The 24,973-nt window shown below is 34.3% G+C and overlaps 2 protein-coding genes across 2 annotated transcripts; both read right to left on the bottom strand.

Annotated features, from left to right (window-relative positions):
• Window positions 1–161: 161 nt before the first annotated feature.
• On the bottom strand, window positions 162–1,183 carry LOC117335088. Its single transcript, XM_033895008.1, has 3 exons — window positions 987–1,183; window positions 732–873; window positions 162–383 (listed from the first exon to the last, which is right to left on the bottom strand). Exons 1-3 carry the CDS (start codon window positions 1,133–1,135, stop codon window positions 180–182), a joined length of 495 nt encoding a protein of 164 aa, XP_033750899.1. The 5' UTR covers window positions 1,136–1,183; the 3' UTR covers window positions 162–179.
• Window positions 1,184–19,199: 18,016 nt separating this feature from the next.
• Window positions 19,200–22,756, bottom strand: LOC117334081. The gene is made up of 3 exons (XM_033893519.1): window positions 22,558–22,756; window positions 20,664–20,796; window positions 19,200–19,495 (listed from the first exon to the last, which is right to left on the bottom strand). Exons 1-3 carry the CDS (start codon window positions 22,710–22,712, stop codon window positions 19,292–19,294), a joined length of 492 nt encoding a protein of 163 aa, XP_033749410.1. The 5' UTR covers window positions 22,713–22,756; the 3' UTR covers window positions 19,200–19,291.
• Window positions 22,757–24,973: the final 2,217 nt, after the last annotated feature.

Consider the following 24,973-nt stretch of genomic DNA (forward strand, 5'->3'; position numbering starts at 1 on the left):
TATCTGAACAGTCTGGGTTATTATGACCATCAATATTTACAAGATGCATTTCAATAGCTACTTAGGCTTAACACAGGTGATATACTCATATATGACATAAACGACAGGATTTTCAATACGATAATCTTCTATTGAGGTATCAATCAAAACGACCACAAGTATGTCAGGATATATATTTACTAAAAAGACCAATCAAGAATATGGAACCAGTAGTAGGTCATGTGATAGCCTTCCCTAGAATCTCCCGTCATACAACCAGGGAGTAGGGATTGGTTAGGTTTGGTTGGGTCACGTGGGACAAGGTAGGTACCATTCCATCCAATGCTACACGCAGGAGGATCAGCATCCTCTACTACAGAGGAGTGAAATACTAAGTGAATGGTCTGAAAAAAGAAACGCGGAAATTATATGTTCTGTGTTATACTATATATCGCAACAACGCCATAGGTACGTATCACTTACTTCATACTACATCAGGCTTACGTCACACTACGCTACTTTCACAACAAACTTAATCACATTTACGTCGTACTAGAATACAAAACGTGAAGCACATCATATCATGTGATGGATGACGTATAATGCAAATGAGATATATTTCTCTTGAATAGCATACCAGTAACAGTCCAGCGTCAATTTAGTACTTTGACACTTATATGTACTTTACATTCTACGTCATAAAATCTTGTTCGGTCCCAAATTGAGTATTTTTGAATTCGTCATGTACAAACCGCGGCATTGACACTGTCGTTGAGGGTCGAAACCCGGAAATCCAATGGCCCGTGATCGCATGTTCCAACATTGATCTGCTCGGTATAGTTGTATTTGACATTCGGCCTCAGAGGAGGGGATTTTACAGTTGCAATGCATCCACTAGTGAATACAAAAATAAACAATGCAAATATGTATTACACATTACACATATCGTTCACATATGTTATGATAATGTCATGGTTAACTCACAACTTTATGAGGCATTTACTTACTTGGGATCCCAAGTGTCGTTTACTGTCACTAGAAACGTGACACTCCTCACATTGACTAGCTTGTGTTGTAGTTCACGTGACCACAGGGCCGACACGCTCAGACAACAGCAAGAAATTACTGTTAAAATTAAAACATGGTTGACGTACATGATGCCCTTTCACTACATAACTATCGTACTCTCAGACTTTCGATGTCTGGACTAAGGATTATTGGTCAGCTTGAATTTTTTTAAAGTATAGAGTTATTTCGTTCGTTTTATGTATTTCGATACAGAGGAATTAATGTTTCACATATAATCATTTCAAGACATCTTTTCATTTTTTCTTGAAGCTTATAATGTATCCATGTCTCAGTTAATCAAGAATCAATGGGTAAAATTTCTCATTTCGAATTCTTATTTAATTTTTAAATCATTTCATACTCATACGTTAAAGTATGTACGGCGTACGACTCTTTATATGATTATAGACTTAAACAGAATTTTATTTCAACAATGATTCCTTTGAGAAGTCATTAAAATGTTTTTACTTTTGCATTATGCAAGCTAACAAATCCAAGCTAAACATACAGATAAAAGGAAATAGTAGATAAGATATATACCAGGTGAATGTCGAACTAGGCTAAATATAATCTTACACCATGCTAGGCTGTGTTGTTTGAACATATATTTTTCTTTTTCATGATTTTGGTAGGAAATCACTTTATTTTCAGAAAACATAGACAGGTACATGCAAATAACAGAAGAAGTAAAAAGTTCAACATATCCTATTTTAGAATTCTGTATAACAGATATACATCATTGTATAATGCATTCTAACCTTATATATCAATATGTATTCATATTTTGTGTGAACTACTGATTTCAATTGATACTTACCATTCGGCAATAACATAAAGCAGTATCATACTTGAATATATATATATGCAATTTAATACAAAAAAGAGCGATTTGGTGTGAAATATCTTTCTATATTTGGGTGAACTCCCTTAGTACGGTATATGGCTTGTTGTGATTTATGGATTTCATCAGTTAAAAATAGAATGTGTTCTTGTCAGACTTATAATTTGATTATGTAGATGAATTATCTTAAACCTAAAATAAGGTAATGTGATTTAGTTTTAAATATACCTTGAAACAATCATCATTTTACATTACCTTTTGTGAATGCATTTTGCGAAATTGAACAACTTTTATTAAGTAAATAGGTGTTATTCTGGAAATGACAGTAATGTTTTCGTATCATCAAGCCACTCCTAAACACCTATAAGGTAATACAATTCACCATAACTCCTAAACACCTATAAGGTAATACAATTCACCATATTTGTATCATCAAACCACTCCTAAACACCTATCAGGTAGTACAATTCATCATATTTGTATAATCAAGCCACTCCTAAACACCTACAAGGTAGTACAATTCATCAGATTTGTATCATCAAACCACTCCTAAACACCTACAAGGTAATACAATTCATCATATTTGTATAATCAAGCCACTCCTAAACATCTATCAGGTAGTACAATTCACGATATTTGTATCATCAAACCACTCCTAAACACCTATAAGGTAATACAATTCACCATAACTCCTAAACACCTATAAGGTAATACAATTCACCATATTTGTATCATCAAACCACTCCTAAACACCTATCAGGTAGTACAATTCATCATATTTGTATAATCAAGCCACTCCTAAACATCTATCAGGTAGTACAATTCACGATATTTGTATCATCAATCCACTCCTAAACACCTATAAGGTAATACAATTCACCATAACTCCTAAACACCTATAAGATAATACAATTCATCATATTTGTATAATCAAGCCACTCCTAAACACCTATCAGGTAGTACAATTCACTATAACTCCCAAACACCTATAAGGTAGTACAATTCACGATATTTGTATCATAAAGCCACTCCTGAACACCTATTAGGTAGTACAATTCACTATAACTCCCAAACACCTATAAGGTAATACAATTCACGATATTTGTATCATCAAGCCACTCCTCAACACCTATTAGGTAGTACAATTCACTATAACTCCCAAACACCTATAAGGTAATACAATTCACGATATTTGTATCATCAAGCCACTCCTAAACACCTATAAGGTAGTACAATTCATCATATTTGTATCACCAAGCCACTCCGAAACACCTATAAGGTAATACAATTCACGATATTTGTATCATCAAGCCACTCCTCAACACCTATAAGGATGTACAATTCACCATATTTGTATCATCAAGCCACTCCTGAACACCTATGAGGTAGTACAATTCACCATATTTGTATCATCAAGCCACTCCTAAACACCTATAAGGTAGTACAATTCACGATATTTTTATAATCAAGCACTCCTAAACACTTGTAAGGTAGTACAAATACAATTCACCATATTTACCAATGACGGTATGGCCTAATATAGGTTCTGGATCCTCGCAAACAAATGTTCGCTTGATGCGTGTTACAAGAAATAGATAATTGATCACGTAGTAATAATGATAGTAAAGACAAGTAAATTGTCAAATTTTCGAGGCAATCCATCTTTTATGAAGACACAATCTTAACGTGGCATCAAGAACTAACACACTTACCATAATATGGAGCATTTGTACTATCTACCAACAGCGTATATTTCATCTGGGCGATTTCCTCTTACATGTCTTTGATGAAAATACAATTCAAAAATACTGGAACAAAAAAATTATCAAATGATAATTTGAAATGGCCAACTATCTCTTAAATACGGAAACTTGCACATAGCTATCATAACATATTAGCTAAAACCATTGGAGACTTTCAATGTAATAATGCATTTCCAATCTTTATATCTAACTTGTGACTTGGAATGAAAGGGTGAAACTTTTTTTTATACGAATCCATTTCCTGAACATTATGAGATGAGTATTACAGAAAAGTAGGGGTGGGGGTGTGGATATCCCACTTGTCTCACGTCTAAGGGGATGACTTATTATCTTTCTCTACCATTGTTTACCCTTTATGTATCAAATATATTGTCGGTACCAATTCAAGTTGATGTGATGTGACTGAGCTATAGACGCGACGTCATTCAATAGGGGTAAGATTCCTCAGTGTAACACGAGGCTTGCCCAATGTTCGGCAACTTTGGAATATCTCCCCTCGTATTGATATCCCCTGTCTCACATTCAAAGTGATGGATGATTATATCAACCTGCGTAAAATACAGGAGGAGAAGACACGAAACATGTAACAGTCAGTGCTACCAAGAAGATTCCACGACAGCGGAACATCAGTATAACAATTAACAAAAGGACCTTCAACAGACCATCGAATAATTAATACTTGGTTCTGGATTATCAACACCGTTTGTGTAATGGAGATCTTGCATTAAAGAACAAGGCTTCAATGGATACCTAAAACTAAGAGATGGAGGGAAAGTCTTTGGCAAGAGTTGATTTATCCGACGCAATTCGTTTCACTCAATCAGTCTGAAAGCATGATCCGTGCTTAGAGATCAAAGATACAGAAAACGTATTCTGGGTTCATTATTACCTGTTAAGAATATCCAAAGGACCTGTTACAGGTTACATTGATTTTTGCCCACGAGCCAATTTAATAATTACCGGGTGATATTTGTAGTACTATATGAGACAACCCATGAAATATGTTTAAAAAATTCAAAAGGTCCCAGGGGCCTGTTCCATGATCATTTCAATATCATCCTACATGGGAGTGTGACAGTTCCATTTTTAGTCAATATAACGCACATTTTACTTTTTTTTGCTTCAAAAAGTTATCACTTTCATCAGATTACTATTTACTGCAAATCGTAGATGCATTCATCCAACAAACAAATATATATTAAAAAGAATACACAATCTAAATTTTAAGCCAATTTTAAGCCATGTTCACTTTTTACGGAATTGGTACAACTACTTCCGGTTCTTGTACACCCAAACTATTTGGCAATTATTTGGACCATCATGTTAAATATCTATGGTAAAATTTTTAGAATAATTGAAATTCAGTAAAGTTGTCTGCAGGGAGGTGCTTTTCAAAATAGCCCTGCAATTCGGGCGTAAGAAGTGTACATGTTGCCCCCATTGCATGATCGTAAGAGGCGACTAAATATAGGATATTATCTTTTCTCTTCTTTCTTAGGAACTTTCTTCTTCCTAATGTCTCCCTTAACAATGCCTCACTTTTGGCCTTTAGTTGAGCGATCGCCCCTGCGAGGAAGTCTTTGGGTTCTGTTCCCTGGCCGAGACATACCAAAGTCTTTAAAAATGGTAGTTGCTACTCCTGCTTAGCGATCAGCATATTAGAAGTGGGACGACTGGTTCGCACGTTGTCAGTATAATTTGACCGGGTGGGGTATCCTTAGTTTTAGGTATTCATTGAAGTCTTGTACCAGTAACAGGTCCTTTGTAGCTTTGTGTGCAAGTAGATGTATAAGAACTTCTCTTTTGATCTATCCCTGTGAAAGTGTGTGAGAAAATATAAAGTTTTGAGCTTCTTTCCTTCAATTAGACATAATTAAAGAGGGAGTGTATTTTTGATAATGTTGTTTATGTGTGAATTTGCCTATGACGTAATTGTGAGATGGAAGGGGGGATGGCTTTGTGAAAAGATAGGTTGATACATATAGGTAGCGTATGTGGGTAACTGATTAAGCTATTGATTTGATGAAAATATGTTATTATAAAAATAAATTAAATTAGTGATAAATGATTGAAGAATGAATTGTGAAAGATAGCAGAGCAAATGAGATGAGAGGATAATGAACGAGTGAAAGAAGAGACAGATATTTCCCTCGAGATCTTCAATTTGGTTCACTCAGGGTCCAAGCCCTAACATCCCTCTAACGAGGTGTTCCATGACGGAAGAGAGTGAACTCGAGGTCCGGCACTGGCGTCCCTCCAACGAGAAGTTCCACGAGGAAAGAGGGTTGAATTATGGGCCTCATCTCTTTCTGGCATCCCACAAATCTAAAGGGGTGATAGTAAAAACATTTAATTCCATCAACATTTAGTAATGCTACCTTTACAGTTTGTTAGAAGTTAAGAAGTACCGTGATCAGACCATCTGATGTCTTTCACTTGGATGATAACATTAGACCACATAAAGTTTGCATATTGCAAGGTTGTTTGCAACAGGAAGCTATACAAACTATCCAATAATGTCACTGTACTTAAACCCTACTGAGCATTATCCCAGACAAAAAGTGTTACTTAGCGTATGTTCAAGAGTATATATTATGCCCCAAATGTACAACATAAAACAAGAATATTCCTCGGCTGGGCAAACCCCTTTGTCCAACACAAACACCTACTTGGGAAAACATAGGAAATATAAAGACAGTCTGTCTATCGTGTAAAACCTAGGCCATACTAAAATACTAACAGAGAAAAAAACGACATGAGCTGCGATAGATACAAATGATATATTTTAAATTCACTAGATTTTGACATTTGTATTAATCTTCCATTGTTGAAAATAATAAATAATCGAATGAGAGGATTTTTGAAACAAACACCAATAGAATAGCTATCCTTGATGTTTTTATACTTAAAAATGACTGCTCACAGAAATACAGTTTCTGTTTGTCAGTCATATATTTTTTCACAACTATAGAACCATGTGGTCTTAAATGAATCCGTAACTGGTCTAACTCCAAAACCCTTTCGTCAAGTAATCACACAGTTCATAGAAAATATCTTTTTAAGAATAAAATGTGTTTTGGGTGTTTTTGATTTAAAAACAAAAATCTTACTTTCGAATAAATTGCCCATAAAAAGGTATTAAGATGTTGTCGGTTGTTTCACACACATCTTAGAAATGTGTGCGGGGGCATATAAGGAAATAATTGATTCTGCATCTTTTAAACTACCTGTTAATATTCCTATTTTCAAATACGCAGCATAATATTTCGATTAAATCATGATGTTTCTGTGTTTGCTGTTTCCATTCTTTTCTTTGTACTTCTTTATACTAAAAAGGTGAACTTTATGCATATGCGGATTTGGCATTCATTTCTTTAGAGTCATCCAAAGGTCGGAAACTACGTGTATACTTGATATAATTAATACACGGTACATATAGAAAGAATGGGTAAAGTGATAATGTTACTACATTTATATTACAAGAATTTGAATGTATAATATATCTGTCGCCACGTTTTAGGTGCTTACGTCTATTATAAAAGAGTCGACAACTAGAAGGGGAATCAAAGGAGCCGACACAAAATAAAAAAAGTGAAGGTGACATCACCCCACAATGTAAACAAACACAAATCTTTTTTTTTGTTTTTATTTTTCTAGAATTTGAATTGACAGCATTCATCTGTAGTTTGCTTACATAGAAAATGTCATCAGTTTATATCTTCAAAATCTATGACGTGTCTATTTAGCATGACAAAGTATTGTATAATGCAAGACACGAATCAAAATTACCAGATACTTTTAATGTCCTTTCATGTATGAATGCATAGATAAAACGACATGGTAGGGTGACCATTTAAACTTATATCAAATACGGTATACATTACAGGTGAGTCATTTCATCTTGAGATGAAATTTATCTGTAAGCTTTGCTGTGTCATAGCTGTAGTAGGATACGGTCGACTTTAACTAAATATTAAACAATTTATTTTTATTTTGTATAATCACTGACTACGACATAAGTTAAATACAGATACTAAGAATGTGTTCTTTTCGTCACGTGAATTTATTATCTGGTCTCGAACCAATGATTTACATAATTGGCATGGTTACACTGGGTTTTTAGTGTGAAAAAAATTGTTAGCAAGACATTTCATGAACATTATATCAACTTTATTTTTCTCAGCACAAATCGAAAGTGAATGCCTGTGTAATTTGACGACGTAAGTTATACCTCGACAGTACGATGATGACTTATCTACAACGTATTCCAATCGCTAACAAAGCTGCGTGCAAATGTTTACAAGATGACAAGCACAAGTTAAGTCTGCGATCACACAGGTACACTTCCAACCCGCAGACTGCACTGGGTTTAATCACGCCCTGGAGGAGTCCAACCCAACCTACACGCTCGGTGTGTCACTTCGCAACCTACATTTCCAACACTCGTTTTTCAATAAAAAAATAGCCCGCAGATCAAATATCATTTGTCCAGTAAACAGCTGACCGACGATTACAGATTGGCACATTTTTCATTCCTTTTTTCCCATCTCAATGCCGCTCCTCCATTGTCTCTGGTGAACGATTCCCGCATTGGCCGCTAAGATTGTCCCGCGACGAACATCAATCCAAATATTGCGGACAAACCTGGGGCATCAGATGACTTGCAAGTTTTCAACCGACAAAGGTAAATAAAGCTTTCTCCCTCCCGATTCCGACAGGATCAATTACTGGCGTCGACAAACCCACGAGATGCAGTTCAACTTCACCTCCATTACCAGCATCGTGTTGAGCGTCTTCATTAACACGGAACGCCGGACCAATTCATCAAAATAATAGTAAGCAAATGACCTGCCCCAAGGCCTCGAACCCTAGCGTTGTCGACCCAATCACTCACTTCATAAGTTTAGAACAATCGGTATCTTCTCTTTGTTCAGCAGAGCCTTTTTAAGAAAAAGGCTTCAATTATATGTCCACCGCGACACAAAAACGGGAACTGATACCAGTAATAGAAAAGATTTCAAACAAATATGAAAATGTGTTATAAGTATGTAAGCGTTAGATATGTGTTAGGCCTATATCAATATTCTGTTTGTTATCATAAGTACATTTGGTTTTCTTATGATGAAAAACCAGCAAAGAATACCATCATAATAATGAAATATAATTCCAACTCAAAATCATTTTAACGATATGAAAATGTAAACAAAATATAGTTTTTAATAGATAGTCCCGAAAAACACAAAGATAATCCGACCATTTATTCTGGAAGAGTAAACATCTTCTACTTCATCGACAACACTCGTCATAAAATAATAGATGAAATCCGTTTGAAATTTCCCTCTGTGTATGAAAATATACTGGAAAGTAAATAGTATGTCTCATACAAATGACATCTTTTTGTCAATTTGTCAAGTGTAAGTATGTTTTAAGTCATTTTAAAGATGCTACAGCGCCGATATGGAGTAATTATGTTTAATTTAAAACAAGAGTAGGTTGTAGGATTTTTTAGATTATTATTTTCAGTTAATAACCTTCAAAATTCTTATTCTATCGTGCCCCACCTCAACAAACCTATCGTGTGCACTTTTCGTGGGATACTAAATGCAGGCAATCCCAATTTTCGTAGTTAGATATACTTCGATGGAGTTACTGGCTGCGATGTTATATAGCGATTTGTACTTTGTAATGAATTCATGTTGTATTATACATTCATATTAAGCTGACAAAGCATAGGCTATGAGTCACACACTCAATGTGCATATACAAACAAGAAAATTGAATAAACAGACAAATAAATAGATAAATAAATAAGTAAAGTAACAGACCGCCTCGTCAAATGTTGTCTGTGTCAATACTCTAGTAATTCAATTTGGAAGTTAGATTGACGACAATAATGGCATATAACATTGGAGAAAACAGTGTTTCATGGGTTTCCTTATTAGTGAATTGCTTAAAAATATTAGGTAAATTTTGAAAGTTGAAATGCTAAAACAATTTTGAAAAATCAAAATGAAGTTGCCACTTCAATTTTAGAGTTTTCTTATCACCATGTTTTTTTCGGGTCGTTTTTCAATAGTTTTTTTCTTGAGTATTGGGTTGATATCCTGATATGTTTTAAGACATGCTAATTTTATATTTATGTATTTGTGTTAATGGGTTTAAGATCCCTGCACAAGTCATGGTTATAACGAGGATACGGGAAATGCAATATGTAAATATGCCATCTTGTTGTAATGATTATGTGTAATTCTATCGGGAAAGGGCTTTATATAAGTTGTATAACTTGTACCCAATCCCTTTGTAAAGTTCAGTTACAAATAAAAATATGTTTAAATCAAAATGCAATCAACACACACAATTTACAGAAAGGAAAGGTCTGGATATAAAGATAAACATCACACGTGTTGCTGTTGGGGCAGTAGCTCAACCTTGGTCTCTTCAATGTATCCTGAGGTGAACAAACAGAAAATAGTCTCCGATTCTGCAGGGGATTTAATTTCGATATCATACTACTGTCAATATGCAGTGGGATACGTCAGTGACTCCGAGGACATATAGATTTGACACTAAAAGTAACTGCACAGTATTACCACACGCCTATCATTTTTGATGTCTAAGGTCATTTATCCATCTGCATGCATTTGCTCTCTCTTATCTTGGTATCCTGCTTAATATTCAACAGGCTCATTACAGTTAAGTTTTTGTCTTTCTTAGCCATGCTCTTGCGAAACTATTACTCATGTGTCAGCACAAAGATATGTATTGTAACAGAATAATACTGGATTTATGATACATTAACTGGACCCAAAGATATATAGGGTAATAGAATAATGCTATATCTATAATATATTAATTGGACGCTAATATTGCTATTACAAGTATCTAATTTAAAAAGAGTTAATTTATATTATTTATGAATGGAAATTTATATCTAGAAAAACAAAGGATAGCGACAATTTCACCACTGAACTTGATTTAGATTGCTTCTGGAACATTATTTTGATGACATTTAGACCATTTTCCTTATTCGACGTTTTCTCGCCTGAAATAACTGGCATGACATTTACTATAATGTCTTATTTTAGCACCAAATCATCCGGTTTCTACTTAACTTTGCCAATATTTTTGGGTTTTTTTTCATCTTTTTATGTATGGTTTTCTCAACCGGGTGCATGTCCATATGACTTGTGTGATTTGCTGGGATACAAATACAGGGATATTTTTATACAAGCCAATACAATAAGTAATTTCCCTCTGATGTAACTAGAGTCAACTAATTAGATGTAATCAAAGGTTGTATCTAGGTTTACAATGTTGTTTCATGTCATGTTCATGTCAGCCTTTTAAAAGAAATCGTTGATTTTGGGGATTTTGGAGTATAAATATATTTTTAGTTATATTTGAATAATAATGAATGAAAATCTGTTTCCTTTGTACTCTTTTGCTTTGAATATTTCTTGCCTGTTGAAGTTCACAATTTTTTCAACAGGTGTTGCCAATCTGCATATTTTTTCAAAGATTTTAATTTTTTGTTAAGATAAAAATCATGCCCTTTAAATTTAAAAAAAAGCTCAATGTCTATATGTCTTTGATTTTCAATGTATCACTTATAGCGATTTTATTCGATATTCTACCATGTTTGCTATGCAACGCTAGTTTTGATTGGTTTAAAACCATGTATTATTTTCCAATAATACACGCTCGTGCCAATAATACACGGTCGGGAGTCACGGCTGTAACAATTTTATATCTCTAATATTCACCCGTTTTATTTAAGGTCACCATAGCCTAGTGGGCTAATGGGTTAGTTTTTCATTAATTTTTATCACGACGCGAGTTCGAATCCTACGGAGGCCCATTTTTTTTTTTTTTATCCCTTTTTTTTTATTTTCAAAATCAATGCCATATGAAAGATGCTCTTGATCGTAGTACTGTATTGCCTGTATATTTCATCAACAAATAATGTAATACTCAAGAAATAAATCACAAGGTTTTCTCGGGGTTTCTTAGCTGTTTTTCTATTAGAAAGAAGTCGATCTAAGAACTAAACAGTACATGGTAGAATAGAAATAATCAACTTTGACTCGTGTATTGTTGCAGGATATACAACTCGGACTCGGATATTTTGCAATTTTAATTAATAACTCAGGCCTGCGGCCTTCGTTATTAATTTAATTGCAAAATATCCTCGTCCTCTAGCTCATTTTTTTTTTATTTTCTATTAATACTATTGATTTGTTTAAAATTTTCAGTGTACTGTAAGTCATCTTTGCTTTCCCCATACATATTCCATCTTTTCCCATACATATTCCATCTTTCTCCATACATATTCCATCATTCCCATACATATTCCATCTTTGCCCATATATATTCCATCTTTCCCCATACATATTCCATCATTCGCATACATATTCCATCTTTGCCCATATATATTCCATCTTTCCCCATACATATTCCATCATTCCCCATACATATTCCATCATTCCCATACATATTCCATCTTTGCCCATATATATTCCATCATTCCCATACATATTCCATCTTTCCCCATACATATTCCATCATTCCCATACATATTCCATCTTTTCCCATACATATTCCATCTTTCTCCATACATATTCCATCATTCCCCATACATATTCCATCATTCCCCATACATATTCCATCATTCCCATACATATTCCATCATTCCCATACATATTCCATCTTTCCCATACATATTCCATCATTCCCATACATATTCCATCATTCCCCATATATATTCCATCATTCCCATATATATTCCATCATTCCCATACATATTCCATATTTCCCATACATATTTCATCTTTCCCCATACATATTCCATCATTCCCCATACATATTCCATCATTCCCCATATATATTCCATCATTCCCATACATATTCCATCTTTCCCCATACATATTCCATCTTTCCCCATACATATTCCATCTTTCCATACATATTCCATCTTTGCCCATACATATTCCATCTTTGCCCATACATATTCCATCTTTCCTCATACATATTCCATCTTTCCCATACATATTCCATCTTTCCCCATACATATTCCATCTTTCCCCATACATATTCCATCTTTCCCCATACATATTCCATCTTTCCCCATACATATTCCATCATTCCCATACATATTCCATCTTTCCCCATACATATTCCATCATTCCCATACATATTCCATCATTCCCATACATATTCCATCATTCCCCATACATATTCCATCATTCCCATACATATTCCATCATTCCCATACATATTCCATCATTCCCATACATATTCCATCTTTCCCCATACATATTCCATCATTCCCATACATATTCCATCATTCCCATACATATTCCATCTTTCCCATACATATTCCATCATTCCCATACATATTCCATCATTCCCATACATATTCCATCATTCCCATACATATTCCATCATTCCCATACATATTCCATCTTTCCCCATACATATTCCATCTTTCCCCATACATATTCCATCTTTCCCCATACATATTCCATCTTTCCCATACATATTCCATCTTTCCCCATACATATTCCATCATTCCCATACATATTCCATCTTTCCCATACATATTCCATCTTTCCCATACATATTCCATCTTTCCCCATACATATTCCATCTTTCCCCATACATATTCCATCATTCCCCATACATATTCCATCATTCCCATACATATTCCATCATTCCCATACATATTCCATCATTCCCATACATATTCCATCTTTCCCCATACATATTCCATCATTCCCATACATATTCAATCTTTCCCCATACATATTCCATTTTTCCCCATACATATTCCATCATTCCCCATACATATTCCATCTTTCCCCATACATATTTCATCTTTCCCCATACATATTCCATCATTCCCCATACATATTCCATCTTTCCCCATACATATTTCATCTTTCCCCATACATATTCCATCGTTCCCCATACATATTTCATCTTTCCCCATACATATTCCATCTTTCCCCATACATATTTCATCTTTCCCCATACATATTTCATCTTTTCCCATACACATTCCTTAGCAGGAGAGCATGATACTTCCAGTTCAAGTTATCCCTATCTTATTGCTTTAGGTCTGCTTCATTACTTCATTGCTATACAATAACATTGTACACACATTGTACACGTTGCAGGTATAGTTCAAGTCCGGCTTTTAAAAATTGTATTCAAAAGAGAACCAGCCGTTATCGAATATTGTAATTAATTTAACAGTACTCCATCATGTTATTTAAAGACTGTTGTTCTAAATATTTAATCAAGTGGCCACGAAATAGGTTTTGTAGTAATGTGTTTAGACAAAAGGTAATATAACCTACGACATCTGCGAATCTTTAAAATATTCATTAACAATGTGTTCTATCGCTCTCGTGTTATTAAAATTCATATCACTTATTTATCAACGCAATGTAGCGTTTATTTACTTGGAAGTTAATTTAGCAGGACCAGTAAATTATTCATAATTCAACCGTGTATCTGTAATTAACTTTATACAATAGTAATAATGTGTGCTCCATATATTTGTCGATGCTTAAGGGAGGTAGTTCTGTTATTGTGCTTTTAATCAAATTACTAGAGTTAAAATACTTGCATTCTTTCCTATTCCCATCCCAAGACACTTGATTTCTGATATCAATCGGATTAGACCGCTTTATTGCATTCACATTTTAAAACATGGTATCTTATTTTTAAAGCATTATTTTGGATTTCGTTAAATCTACCACCTCATGAGTCTAAGCTGTATGTAAGTAAACACTGTGTATAGCATACAATAACTAACAATATTACAATATGTCATAATACACATACTAGAATTCATTACCAGAATAGGTAGAAACCACTCGATCTCTACGTATCGAAATTTCAATCACCTATACAAACTCCATTGCTGGTTTTTCGACATTAACAACAACAATAATAATATGGAAGGACAAATGCATATTATTATTGATTATATGAACATAGCAGATAATACAATACATTCTCTGACATTTTCACTGAAACTATATGGAAGAGATGACTTTTGTGGATTTTTACATAGCGAAATCATTATAACTAACTTTAAACACATTTGTTAGACTTAATGAAATGTAGCTATGACATGTTAACAACAGTATGTATAAACAAGTCGAAATTTAACAGGACTATTGTATATTGACAACAGTGTTACATATCAAAAGATGTATCGTGTATTAACAAAAGTGTTTATATTAAAATTAGTGCTTTATTTTAACATGGGCTATGTAAGTTATCAGTTCTGTTGTATGTCCGACGTGTCCGATGCTGGTTGACATGCCTTCTGCTAGCGCTGTCGCCACCCTAGTCCTCATTCTGAGTATATTCTGAACCCATTTTGGACGTAGATTTATATTTGTCAAGACCACTGTTTGATAAATCAGGTGGTTTTTCAATAACAAAATGTTGTATGTTAACAATAACATGGTATCAGAAGGAAGTGTAACAGGGGTATTGACTGGTCGAGTCTAATGTTAACAGCAGTGCTTGTGTTCGAACTATTACCGATCTGTGAAACTAATAGCCTGGAATCACGATATGTTCCTAGCTTGGGAAAACATTCTTAAAACATCATACACTAACACACTCTAAGCAGTAATTATTTTACGGATCCCAATACTACCTGGAGCTATTAGGAGATGAACCAATTCTAAACCTGACTCTCAATTCCTTTAAATGTACGACTGTTGGCGAGCTAAAAAAAAAAAAAAGGGGGGGGGGGGGGGGGGGGGGGGGGAGAATGCTACAAGACCTTTTTGGAGAAACTAAACACACACGTGTTACTATTAACATAGATATAATATATTCGAAACAAGTAGTTACACTTTTGAATTCATTAGGAACAGGAGATAAAGATGTGATGGATTTCAAGTACGAACAAGCTCTTTTTACGTTAACCGTAACTTTCTGAACGTCAAGAATACAACTTCCTATTGCAGTAAATTCGTAAAAATGTGTTAAAAATAATCAAATAGTAATAGGGAGTTTTGTGCAAAGTAATTGAAATTGATTGTCAAGATTTCTTTTGTGAAATTTTAAATGGAAAAACTAGTAAAGGGGAAATCTGTTTTTCATTAAACATTGTAAAGGGAACTGTAATTAAATGTTTGTACTTGGATTTATTGGAGCACAGGGACTGACACCTACACTAATAACCCTTTAAAGTTCTAAAGTGGCAATTAGCCACTTTCAAAATGACCGTCATGTTCCCTGATAATCACAAATATTAGATGTTCTTACAACTGCTTAAATCAATATTTGCCAAGAACGCTACATGATAGATTCATGTTGGTTTACACATTTACCATCTAATCTGTAATAAAAAAAAATGGCCCATCGTCCTAGAATCTGATTGGCCATGTCAGTGGTGGTCTACATCGTAGTTCTAATTGTCCAAGTTATCCGTACCTTATACCTGGATGATGACGGTTGCTAGTGAAATCTACATTACTTGAAGTTTGTCTCAAACCATTTGACTTTTTGATGCAAAGGCTTGATGGTTTGCAAATGTATGTAGTATCCTAAATAGTGTAGGATACTGGCTACGTAGGCACATACTCCCATGATTGTCTGTCCATAAGTTCACACGGGTAGTAATATTCCTTTATGGGTTTAATGGTGTCGGCGCTGCCATGCCGGATCCAAACATTGTATTTTACACTGCTCGTATACCCCTCGAATGGATCTGACATCTCAAAATGTCCTGCGAGTGCCGATAGATCCAGATCTCTTAGTCACAATCATCATTTAGGTGTTCACTTATGTAGCCAGCTGCCAGTGCGTTTTGGTATGTGCCACAGGATAGTGTCTAAAAGTATTCCATGTCTAACTTTGGAAAGTCACAATTATTTGTAGTGGCATTTAGTTTGCAAATAGTGACTTGGTCCTTCTGGTTATTCTGGCTCGTCTTTCACACGCTGAGCTACGGTGTTCTATACCCTAAGGCGCACTTTCATTTGGTCAGCCAGTGACCTTTCCTTTGCGTCTCGCTGTGTTGCTTTAACATATATTGGTCTCGGATTCCATTGAGGCAGGCTGTTAATATTATGACTAGTTCATCATATATTTGGAGGCAATTTGTGTTTTGAAAAACAGCCATTGTTTGAATTGACCTTGATATAACTCCACTTTCCATCTGGATTTAGTTATGGATCTATCACGGTTATGTTGTGTCTGCCTAGGTTTTAGAACAGACGGCACCTTTGCTGTCGAACGACGTGATTCAAAACTGGCAAAATATTCCAAAACCCTTTATCAACAACGACATTGTCATCTTTCTCCAGCCAGGATAGACTATCCATGATGGTTTTGGAATCTACGCATCATTATCGCTTAGTGGAAAAGTTCCTGCTGTGTCCAAAATGTTACCAATAGGCAAGGCTATGCTCATCAACTTCAAATAGTCCCTTTTTTCTGGTCACAGTAGGAAATACTGTGAAGTCTACTCTTAGTGATAACGATATATGTACCGTCAGGTACGGCAGTCGTTCGCCAAATAATGCTTCAGAGAACACTGTGTTGTGCTCCAGAATGTTCACGCCCAAGGAACAATTGAACAATAGTAACGTCTTATGCTTTTATCATGGAATTAAATGTTTTCGATTTACTGGTACCTGACACGTTAAAAAGATTTGAGCACTGTCCCAAGGGTATGTCTGTCCTCACTTTTACCCAGAACGAATTTCTAGAAACTGTGTTCTTGTCCAATCTGTCCAGGCTTTACGCAGAGTAAGGGAAGGCTTCTGCTTTAATAGCATATTTGATATCGCCAAACGATCATTGTTGATTACTTTTGATTGGTAGGTAGCTGGGGAGTCAAAATTTTTCTTTCATCAGTTCGATTTTTAACGGTATTGTTTAGATATTTCCTTATGAGATGGGAAGGCTGACCATAGAATATATCCCCCATGGATGATTATAGGATATTCCGCCAAGTATCATCAGCAACAGCAACGTTTTGATCTTAAGGTTGCGGCATTCGTTTCTGATAATTCATGAAACATCCCTATCTCTCATTATGGGAACGGCACTGTATTAGTTTCCGCCGGACGTGTTTTTATAAATAGGATAGAAACGTTTTGAATGTAAATTTCAAATCATGGACATAGAAGCTATCTACTAAAAAATAAATGTAAAGTCACTATCGGCCATGTAAGAAATCGTATTCTCTCATCCCTACCGGTATCATACTGGTCTGTCCAGGTAAATACACCCATGCTTGCTGTGTGTGTATGACCTCGCTTCCGGTGTAGGATAGCCACGCGCGCGCAATGATACAAAAGTAGGTCGCCGAACCGAAAGTAGATCTATCTATAGATTTGTAAACTATACATTGAATTAAGATATGTAATCAGATAATATTTTTTTTTTATTTATGATATAAATTATGTAAAAAAACACGTTCTTTTATTGTTTTTTATTAATAAAACATGGAACTATATTTTCACGCGAAAGGACACACTAGCTTGGCCGACATCAAGTGATTTGGCTTCGCTTGCAATGACAGGGCTGCTGAAACAACATTAGACTGTGGAAATGAATGGTTTCCTTCGTTTTTAGAACAGCAAACACAGTTTGCATATATGGGATATGGTAAATCGATTGGCGCTGTTCTTTTTTTATTATATGCAGTAGAAAAAAAGTTTGGATTGAGAAAAAATGGCGTCTATCTGAGAAAGCTATCGACAGATAGTGCCTATTTTTGCATATTTTAGGTTGGGGAATGAGAGAAAAATACTCAATCATATGTGGTTCATGTAGGATAGGGATATTCCACCCTCTGGGTCACAAAATGTGGTAAAACCCTCGGCGGAGCCTCGGGTTTTACCACATTTTGTGACCCCTCGGGTGGAATATCCCTATCCTACATGACCACATATGATAGAGTCTTATAGTAAACATCCTAGGCACATGTGTACATTAAAGTTCGGAGTAATAGAGGGTAGCCTGTTATGTCCACTACCGTTCAACGAGCCATTTGGCTGACATACATCAAAGCCGAAAATCAATATTTTGCAAAAATGGTAGTAAAGTTTGGATATTTCAGCAGGGTTATGGTAAGTGATAAAACTATCTATACGCTATATGATTTTGAAAGCATTCACAATTTCATTTCTTCACAAAATTTGACTTTTTCACAAAATGTTGAAGAAATGATATATCATTGGCGGTATACTTACTGATTTAGTATGTGGGTATTTAGTTTATTGTTCGAACTTTCCTATTTCGTGAAGATAAATAATTATGTTTTTTTTTTTTTTTGGTGACAATCTGCGTTCCTAGTTTTTGTTATTTAGTTACGTAAGTTGATTAACCCCAACCTTTCAGAAGACTAGAGCAATGAGCTATTACCGAAATGCTTCCATTATGGAAAGATATGTACGTCTACAGTATAATAACTACATTTCCCATTCTTTTTCCGAAACATTTCTCAGTATCAATAATATTTAAAGCTGCCTTCAAAGATGCTCTCTCAAATAATCATGCAATACACGTTCACGTTATCACTCTTTTAAGTGGTCAATTCAATAAACAAAGGAAATTAGTGTATCATGTCGCATTGATTACAAAGTATCTCTTATAACTCTTATAAGAAATTCCAATCCAGAAGATGGAACCAATAATATGTCATGTGATATCCCTCGCGCGAGTCCATCACAAAACATCCAGGTAGGAGAGATTTTTTTGGGTTTTCTGCGGTTGGTACAAGGTAAGATCCGTTCCAATTAAATCGGCATTCCGGGTGGGCGGCGTCCACAATAACGTGCGATTCAAACATGACATCCAAAGTCTGCAAAAGCAAATATTTATTTATCAATTCCTTGCAGCTGCTAGTTGAATTACATAATTTGGTCACTCATTTTGAAGTTCCATCACAATGAAATATCGCAGCAAAGAATAATGGCTAGAAGGCACAATTATTGGGACATCGGTCGAAATATCGAAATAAAGATTGATCAAAATCATAAAGGGGGTATTTTTCAATTATTTGTTTATTGATGAGATAGCAAAGTCCTTCTCAGTACTAAATACATCACGAATGAACAAGCAATAAATGCGTTTAACATATCCCATGTATACTAGGTTCGCAACACTGATATATTTTTTCTGATAATAATAGAAAGGATAACGTCTGTGAATGTTTTGAAAATTAGATGAGGTAAAATGAAGTATATTTTGTTTACTATCAACGAAGATTAAGTTAAAACAAAATATAATCTTAACAAATGATTTATGACATTTTTCTTGTTACCATAAACACATGCCACTTAATATGATCTAGACGTTCTAGACGTTCCTTGATCTCAATATGTTTTTGGCTTTCTGCCACATGTTGATACTTTCATGTCATAAATGTAATGATAAATTCCCAAATATTCCTTTGTTTAAACGCTCTGAATATCAAATACTTCCTTGTTTTTCATGGGACAACATACATTATCATGTTCAATCGATATAAATAATTGTAATTTTTCTTATTTATTATTCATATTTCATTCAACAGCATTAATTTCTTATTCATCTGGAAATACATCATACTTTGTCTTTTTGCTGGTCTTTCCTGGTTCTCGCTATTAAATTACAATGTGTATATCAATTTCAATTACATGTCAAACAAATCAATCTTTCAAAGTTAAAAGGTTATACTTTTACCAAAACGTGACCAAAAACATTGAATTGATTTGCATACATGTGATATTCTCTTTTTAGCTTCCACATTTATTGAAATTACGTTTTTATACGATTTCTAATTCCATTTTTCCTGTTTATAATCATTCTTCATATACATACATTATAGACCAGAATTCCAATTTATTCAGATTTTATTCGTGCCATATAGACACGTTCATCATATGCATATTGTTATATTTGTCCAGCCGTGACGTGACAATTCATATTGTAAATTATTCAATATACAAAATATCTCTTTACATAAAAAAAAGAACACAAACACCTACCATTGCATCTCGTCCATTGCCAGCCTTCATCATACTGACAGTGATGGCTCCGTAGTCGCATGTTCCCACCTCGATCTTCCCAAATCGCTTCCCTAATGTTAAAGGTGGCGTTTTTATAGTCTCAATGCACCCGCTGCAATATTCCAATAACGAAAATATATAAAAAAGATATAAAATATATAATATATAAAGAATCAATAATGGAAATATTGATTATAAATTATATCAAATACCAAGAAATCTGAAAATAAGTATGCATTGTTACTAAACAAAAAGGAAACTAAACAGCTAAAGCGCACTAAAGGGAGAATCAATATACCCCAGCACTTCGTTAAGAGGGTAAATTATTATCTTGTGAACAAACATCAATGTATAAGAACGACACCGAATAATAATAATATTTCTAGTGCATTTCCTAGTATGACGCATGCCCTATGATATATCTATATATGTGCGGTTTAATGATTATACTCGCTAAACTCCGCGGAAAGGTTTGTCAATAGCATATGATCTAAATAATAAAAAATGACACTGCTTAATCCAGAGCAGAACACGTAATCGTTCAACACATCCTCCGATTTGATATGTTTTCATTTTATTTATATAGATCACTTCAGATTCACAGACAGACGAGTATTACATGTGGCTTGTTCAAATCACGAAGATATTCATGTGCACACTGTCAGTCACTCCTTCAGGCTGTAATGATGTATGACGGTATATATTCTGTTCAAAAAAATCATAAACTAATACATAATGATATATAATAAAGTGTGAACGGTAAAAAGTCACCGATATTATTTATGAAATATTAGATTAGGGTAGAATTGGTGGAATCAGAAACAAATTAAAAAGCTTCCATCTAGACTGTATTTATATCAAGAGTGTCAAGATGCAGATGAAAACAAAATGACTTTTTAAGAAACAATATGTTTGACAAAATAGCCAGTCATCATCACAATCACAACCTTATGAAAAGCAATCCAATACTATTTATATATATAAAATAACCATGTTGCTGACTATCCAAGTTTGTGTTATCATTCTTATGTGAAGGTTATTTCCGTTCAGAGGTGTTGTGAAGAAGTAAGCGAGCAGGCGACATGTTTTATACCCTCATTTCAGGTCTTATCTTAAATACAACATGGTAGTGCCATGTTTCTTTCTGTGAGCGTTTTGTTTACACTTGTAATAAAGATCAATTTTATAATGGTTTTATTAAATGGCAAACACGGTAGACATATGAATACCATTTAAACAGAAAGTTGAACAATGCACGCGTAAACAGTATAGGGGAAATGATTGTCTAGGTAATAGGTAATAATGTAATATTTTCTTTATATCCAAGTCAAATGTACAGAAATGACCATATTTTAGCGAACCGACTCATTCTTCACACATCGTGGTAAAACTAATTGGATATGTGTGCTTCTTAGAATTACATCAGAAAATCGAATTTCTCCAGATCCTCAATTCTAAGACTGGCGTGTCCCGCCTCATCCTCCATCACGTTTATTCCAGACATGACAGAATCGTTGTCATTAAACCAATTTCACGCAACAGTGGAAAAACGTGTAATAGAGTATTCTTCCCGCTGTCTAAAGTCGCTGTACAAAGTGTACGGTAATTGATATTGATATGATTTTTCCAGGCGTATCGGATGGTCAATGAGGTTGAAATCCTGATAAAACATTGATTCTTTCATGACTGAATTATGCCATATACGTCGCTTAAATAACTGGGATACGAGACGACGACTACTACGACTACTACGACGACTACGACTACGATGACTACAACGACGACGACGACTATGATGATGTAGAAATATATGTTCATGCATTTATACAAATAATAGAATGGTTTATATAAACAGTAACACACTGTTAAATACCTTGGGTCCCAGGTGTCATTGACTGTGACCAGCAGAGACAGTTGACTGATTTTCCCGAGTTTTGTCTGCAAGTTATGTAATTCTTCAACACTTTTCCAGGCATTCGAAAAATCTATTACTGTTACCCCAATTAGCAACAACAGAAATGAAGGCATTTTTCCCTGGCTCTCTTTAAGTCCTATATGTCCGTTAGTTATTAGTGGGAACTTAACATTTGGTAAGATAAGAAGTGTCTAACGTTTCATATTAAATATGAACAGATATGAAAACATGCCGAAATGATATATCGTTCTTAATTATTAAACTACTCCTACGTAACTTTTCTATTTACTGATAATCGTAGTCGCGTGCTAACAGATTAATTCGATATGTTATGCCGAATGACATGAATCACCTCACTTGTTCTTCACCGTAACGAAACAATGTACTTATACTCCACTATAGACATTTGAAGTTTGGGACATGATACATTTTTTTTAACTAAATGATTAGGAATACAATAAAACACAATCTCATTATAATGTTCATAGAAAAACGGTTGTGTATGACGTACGCCTATGTGCATGTGTGTCTTGCATATTTTGAGTAGAGAGAGAGAAAAATATTGAACTTTCGATTTCGCATTTTTCTCGGACCAAAATTAATATGTGAAATTGTTTAGTAATCATGAGCTAAACGTGTTATTGGTTCTATTTATCTAAGTCACAGGTAGTAGTATTTATTGATATCGATAAATAAACAACATACTGCTGTTCAATATGTAAGTCACCAAAGGGCACAGTAATGAGTGGTTTTTAATATATATTGACATCGAAATGTTTTGCTGACACACCTTACAAAACAAAAACAAAACAAAAATCTACCTACTGATTGCAAATCATATTGATCTTCTGTATAATGACAATACTTTGATTTAACATTTCACAAACGTTTACATGAAGATCTCCAGGAATACAAATTAAGTTTCTATACTAATCAAGATGTAACGATGTGCATGAATTCCATAAGAGTAGCTTATAGCCAAGGCATAAAACACGGATCATACTGCCGGCTGTTACAATATTTAACTGACGATTATAAGCTTAAAATAACATATGGTTATTTGTATAAAATAGTTCATTTATACATTGTGGTGTGGCATCAAATCTTCGCTTATCTACATATACTGTAACCAGCATTTCTGTTTTTGAAAATAAACACATTTATCATTAAAAGTGACAATAATTTTATTTAAAAGCGAGAAAGGCTTGTAAGGTATGATAACTAGCAACTTAACAATTAAGAGACCACTTTTAAAAGCCAGTCTTTCTTCTTAATAATTATACTTTAATTTAAAAAAAAAGTTGTGCCTTTTTGTAAAAGCTTATTTATTTTGAAATAAAATATACTTCTATAAGTTGATCATTCAACCATGGTCCAAAATGCTTTTAAAGACCTTAATGTATTCCTTTTCTCACATATAGCTATTCTGTTTCCATTCCTTATAATCCGTCAATCATCAGTGGTTACTTGGTTGCGAGTCAGTCTATTCATATATATAACAACAAGGGGAAAATGGCATTCAAATATTCTATATCGACATTCTTACTCGATAAATAGGAGACAAATTATGTACAACCTATACTTATATCATATACATTTGAAAAAAAGAATAGGTATACCAAGTGAGTAGGTAATAGTCTGCTGCTTCATCAACGACATCCGTGTCTAGGTCATATTCAGACTGCATGTGTCCGTTCCCAAAATTGGAAAATGGGTTATGACAATGGACTATCAGGCTAATTAACCAGTATCGACACTTAATCTTAATTACATTTGTTGCTATATCCTTTATCAAATCCGCCAGAAATTGCCATGTATACACTTGCATGGCTTATTTTCTACCCGTCTATTTCACAGTCCATGATCACATGAATTTCTATCAAATGAAACTTGAAATATTGGGATGCTTAATGATGTGTTTCTCGTCTTTAAAAAGTGGCAACATGTTGTATTAAGTAAAGCATGATAACAAAATAAAACTTCAATGCTTTGATCAAACAAATATATGTAAATTTTACATCGATAGCGGGACTAATGACTAACAGGAGATGAAAACGAAAATATAATTGACAAACTGCTGGCTACTTCCTGTTTTTACTTTTGACTAGGTAATATTTCAAAATAGATTTATCCCGATAGAATAGACATCATAGCCTTGTAAAAATAATTAATAAAAATGAAGATTTCAATCATATTTACTGAAATTTTCCAATCACATTAAAATTACTTATAGGACACATGTTCCAAGATCTGATTTCATAAAAAATGTATAATTTATTTGAAGATTGTAAATGCCATTCATTATGCTCGCGAAACGTTCTTACACGTTTTTCTACCAGTTTTAACAGTGTAACAATGAGCTTATGCTTACCCA

This window comes from Pecten maximus, chromosome 9, assembly GCF_902652985.1.
Source record: "Pecten maximus chromosome 9, xPecMax1.1, whole genome shotgun sequence".
Lineage (NCBI taxonomy): Eukaryota > Metazoa > Mollusca > Bivalvia > Pectinida > Pectinidae > Pecten > Pecten maximus.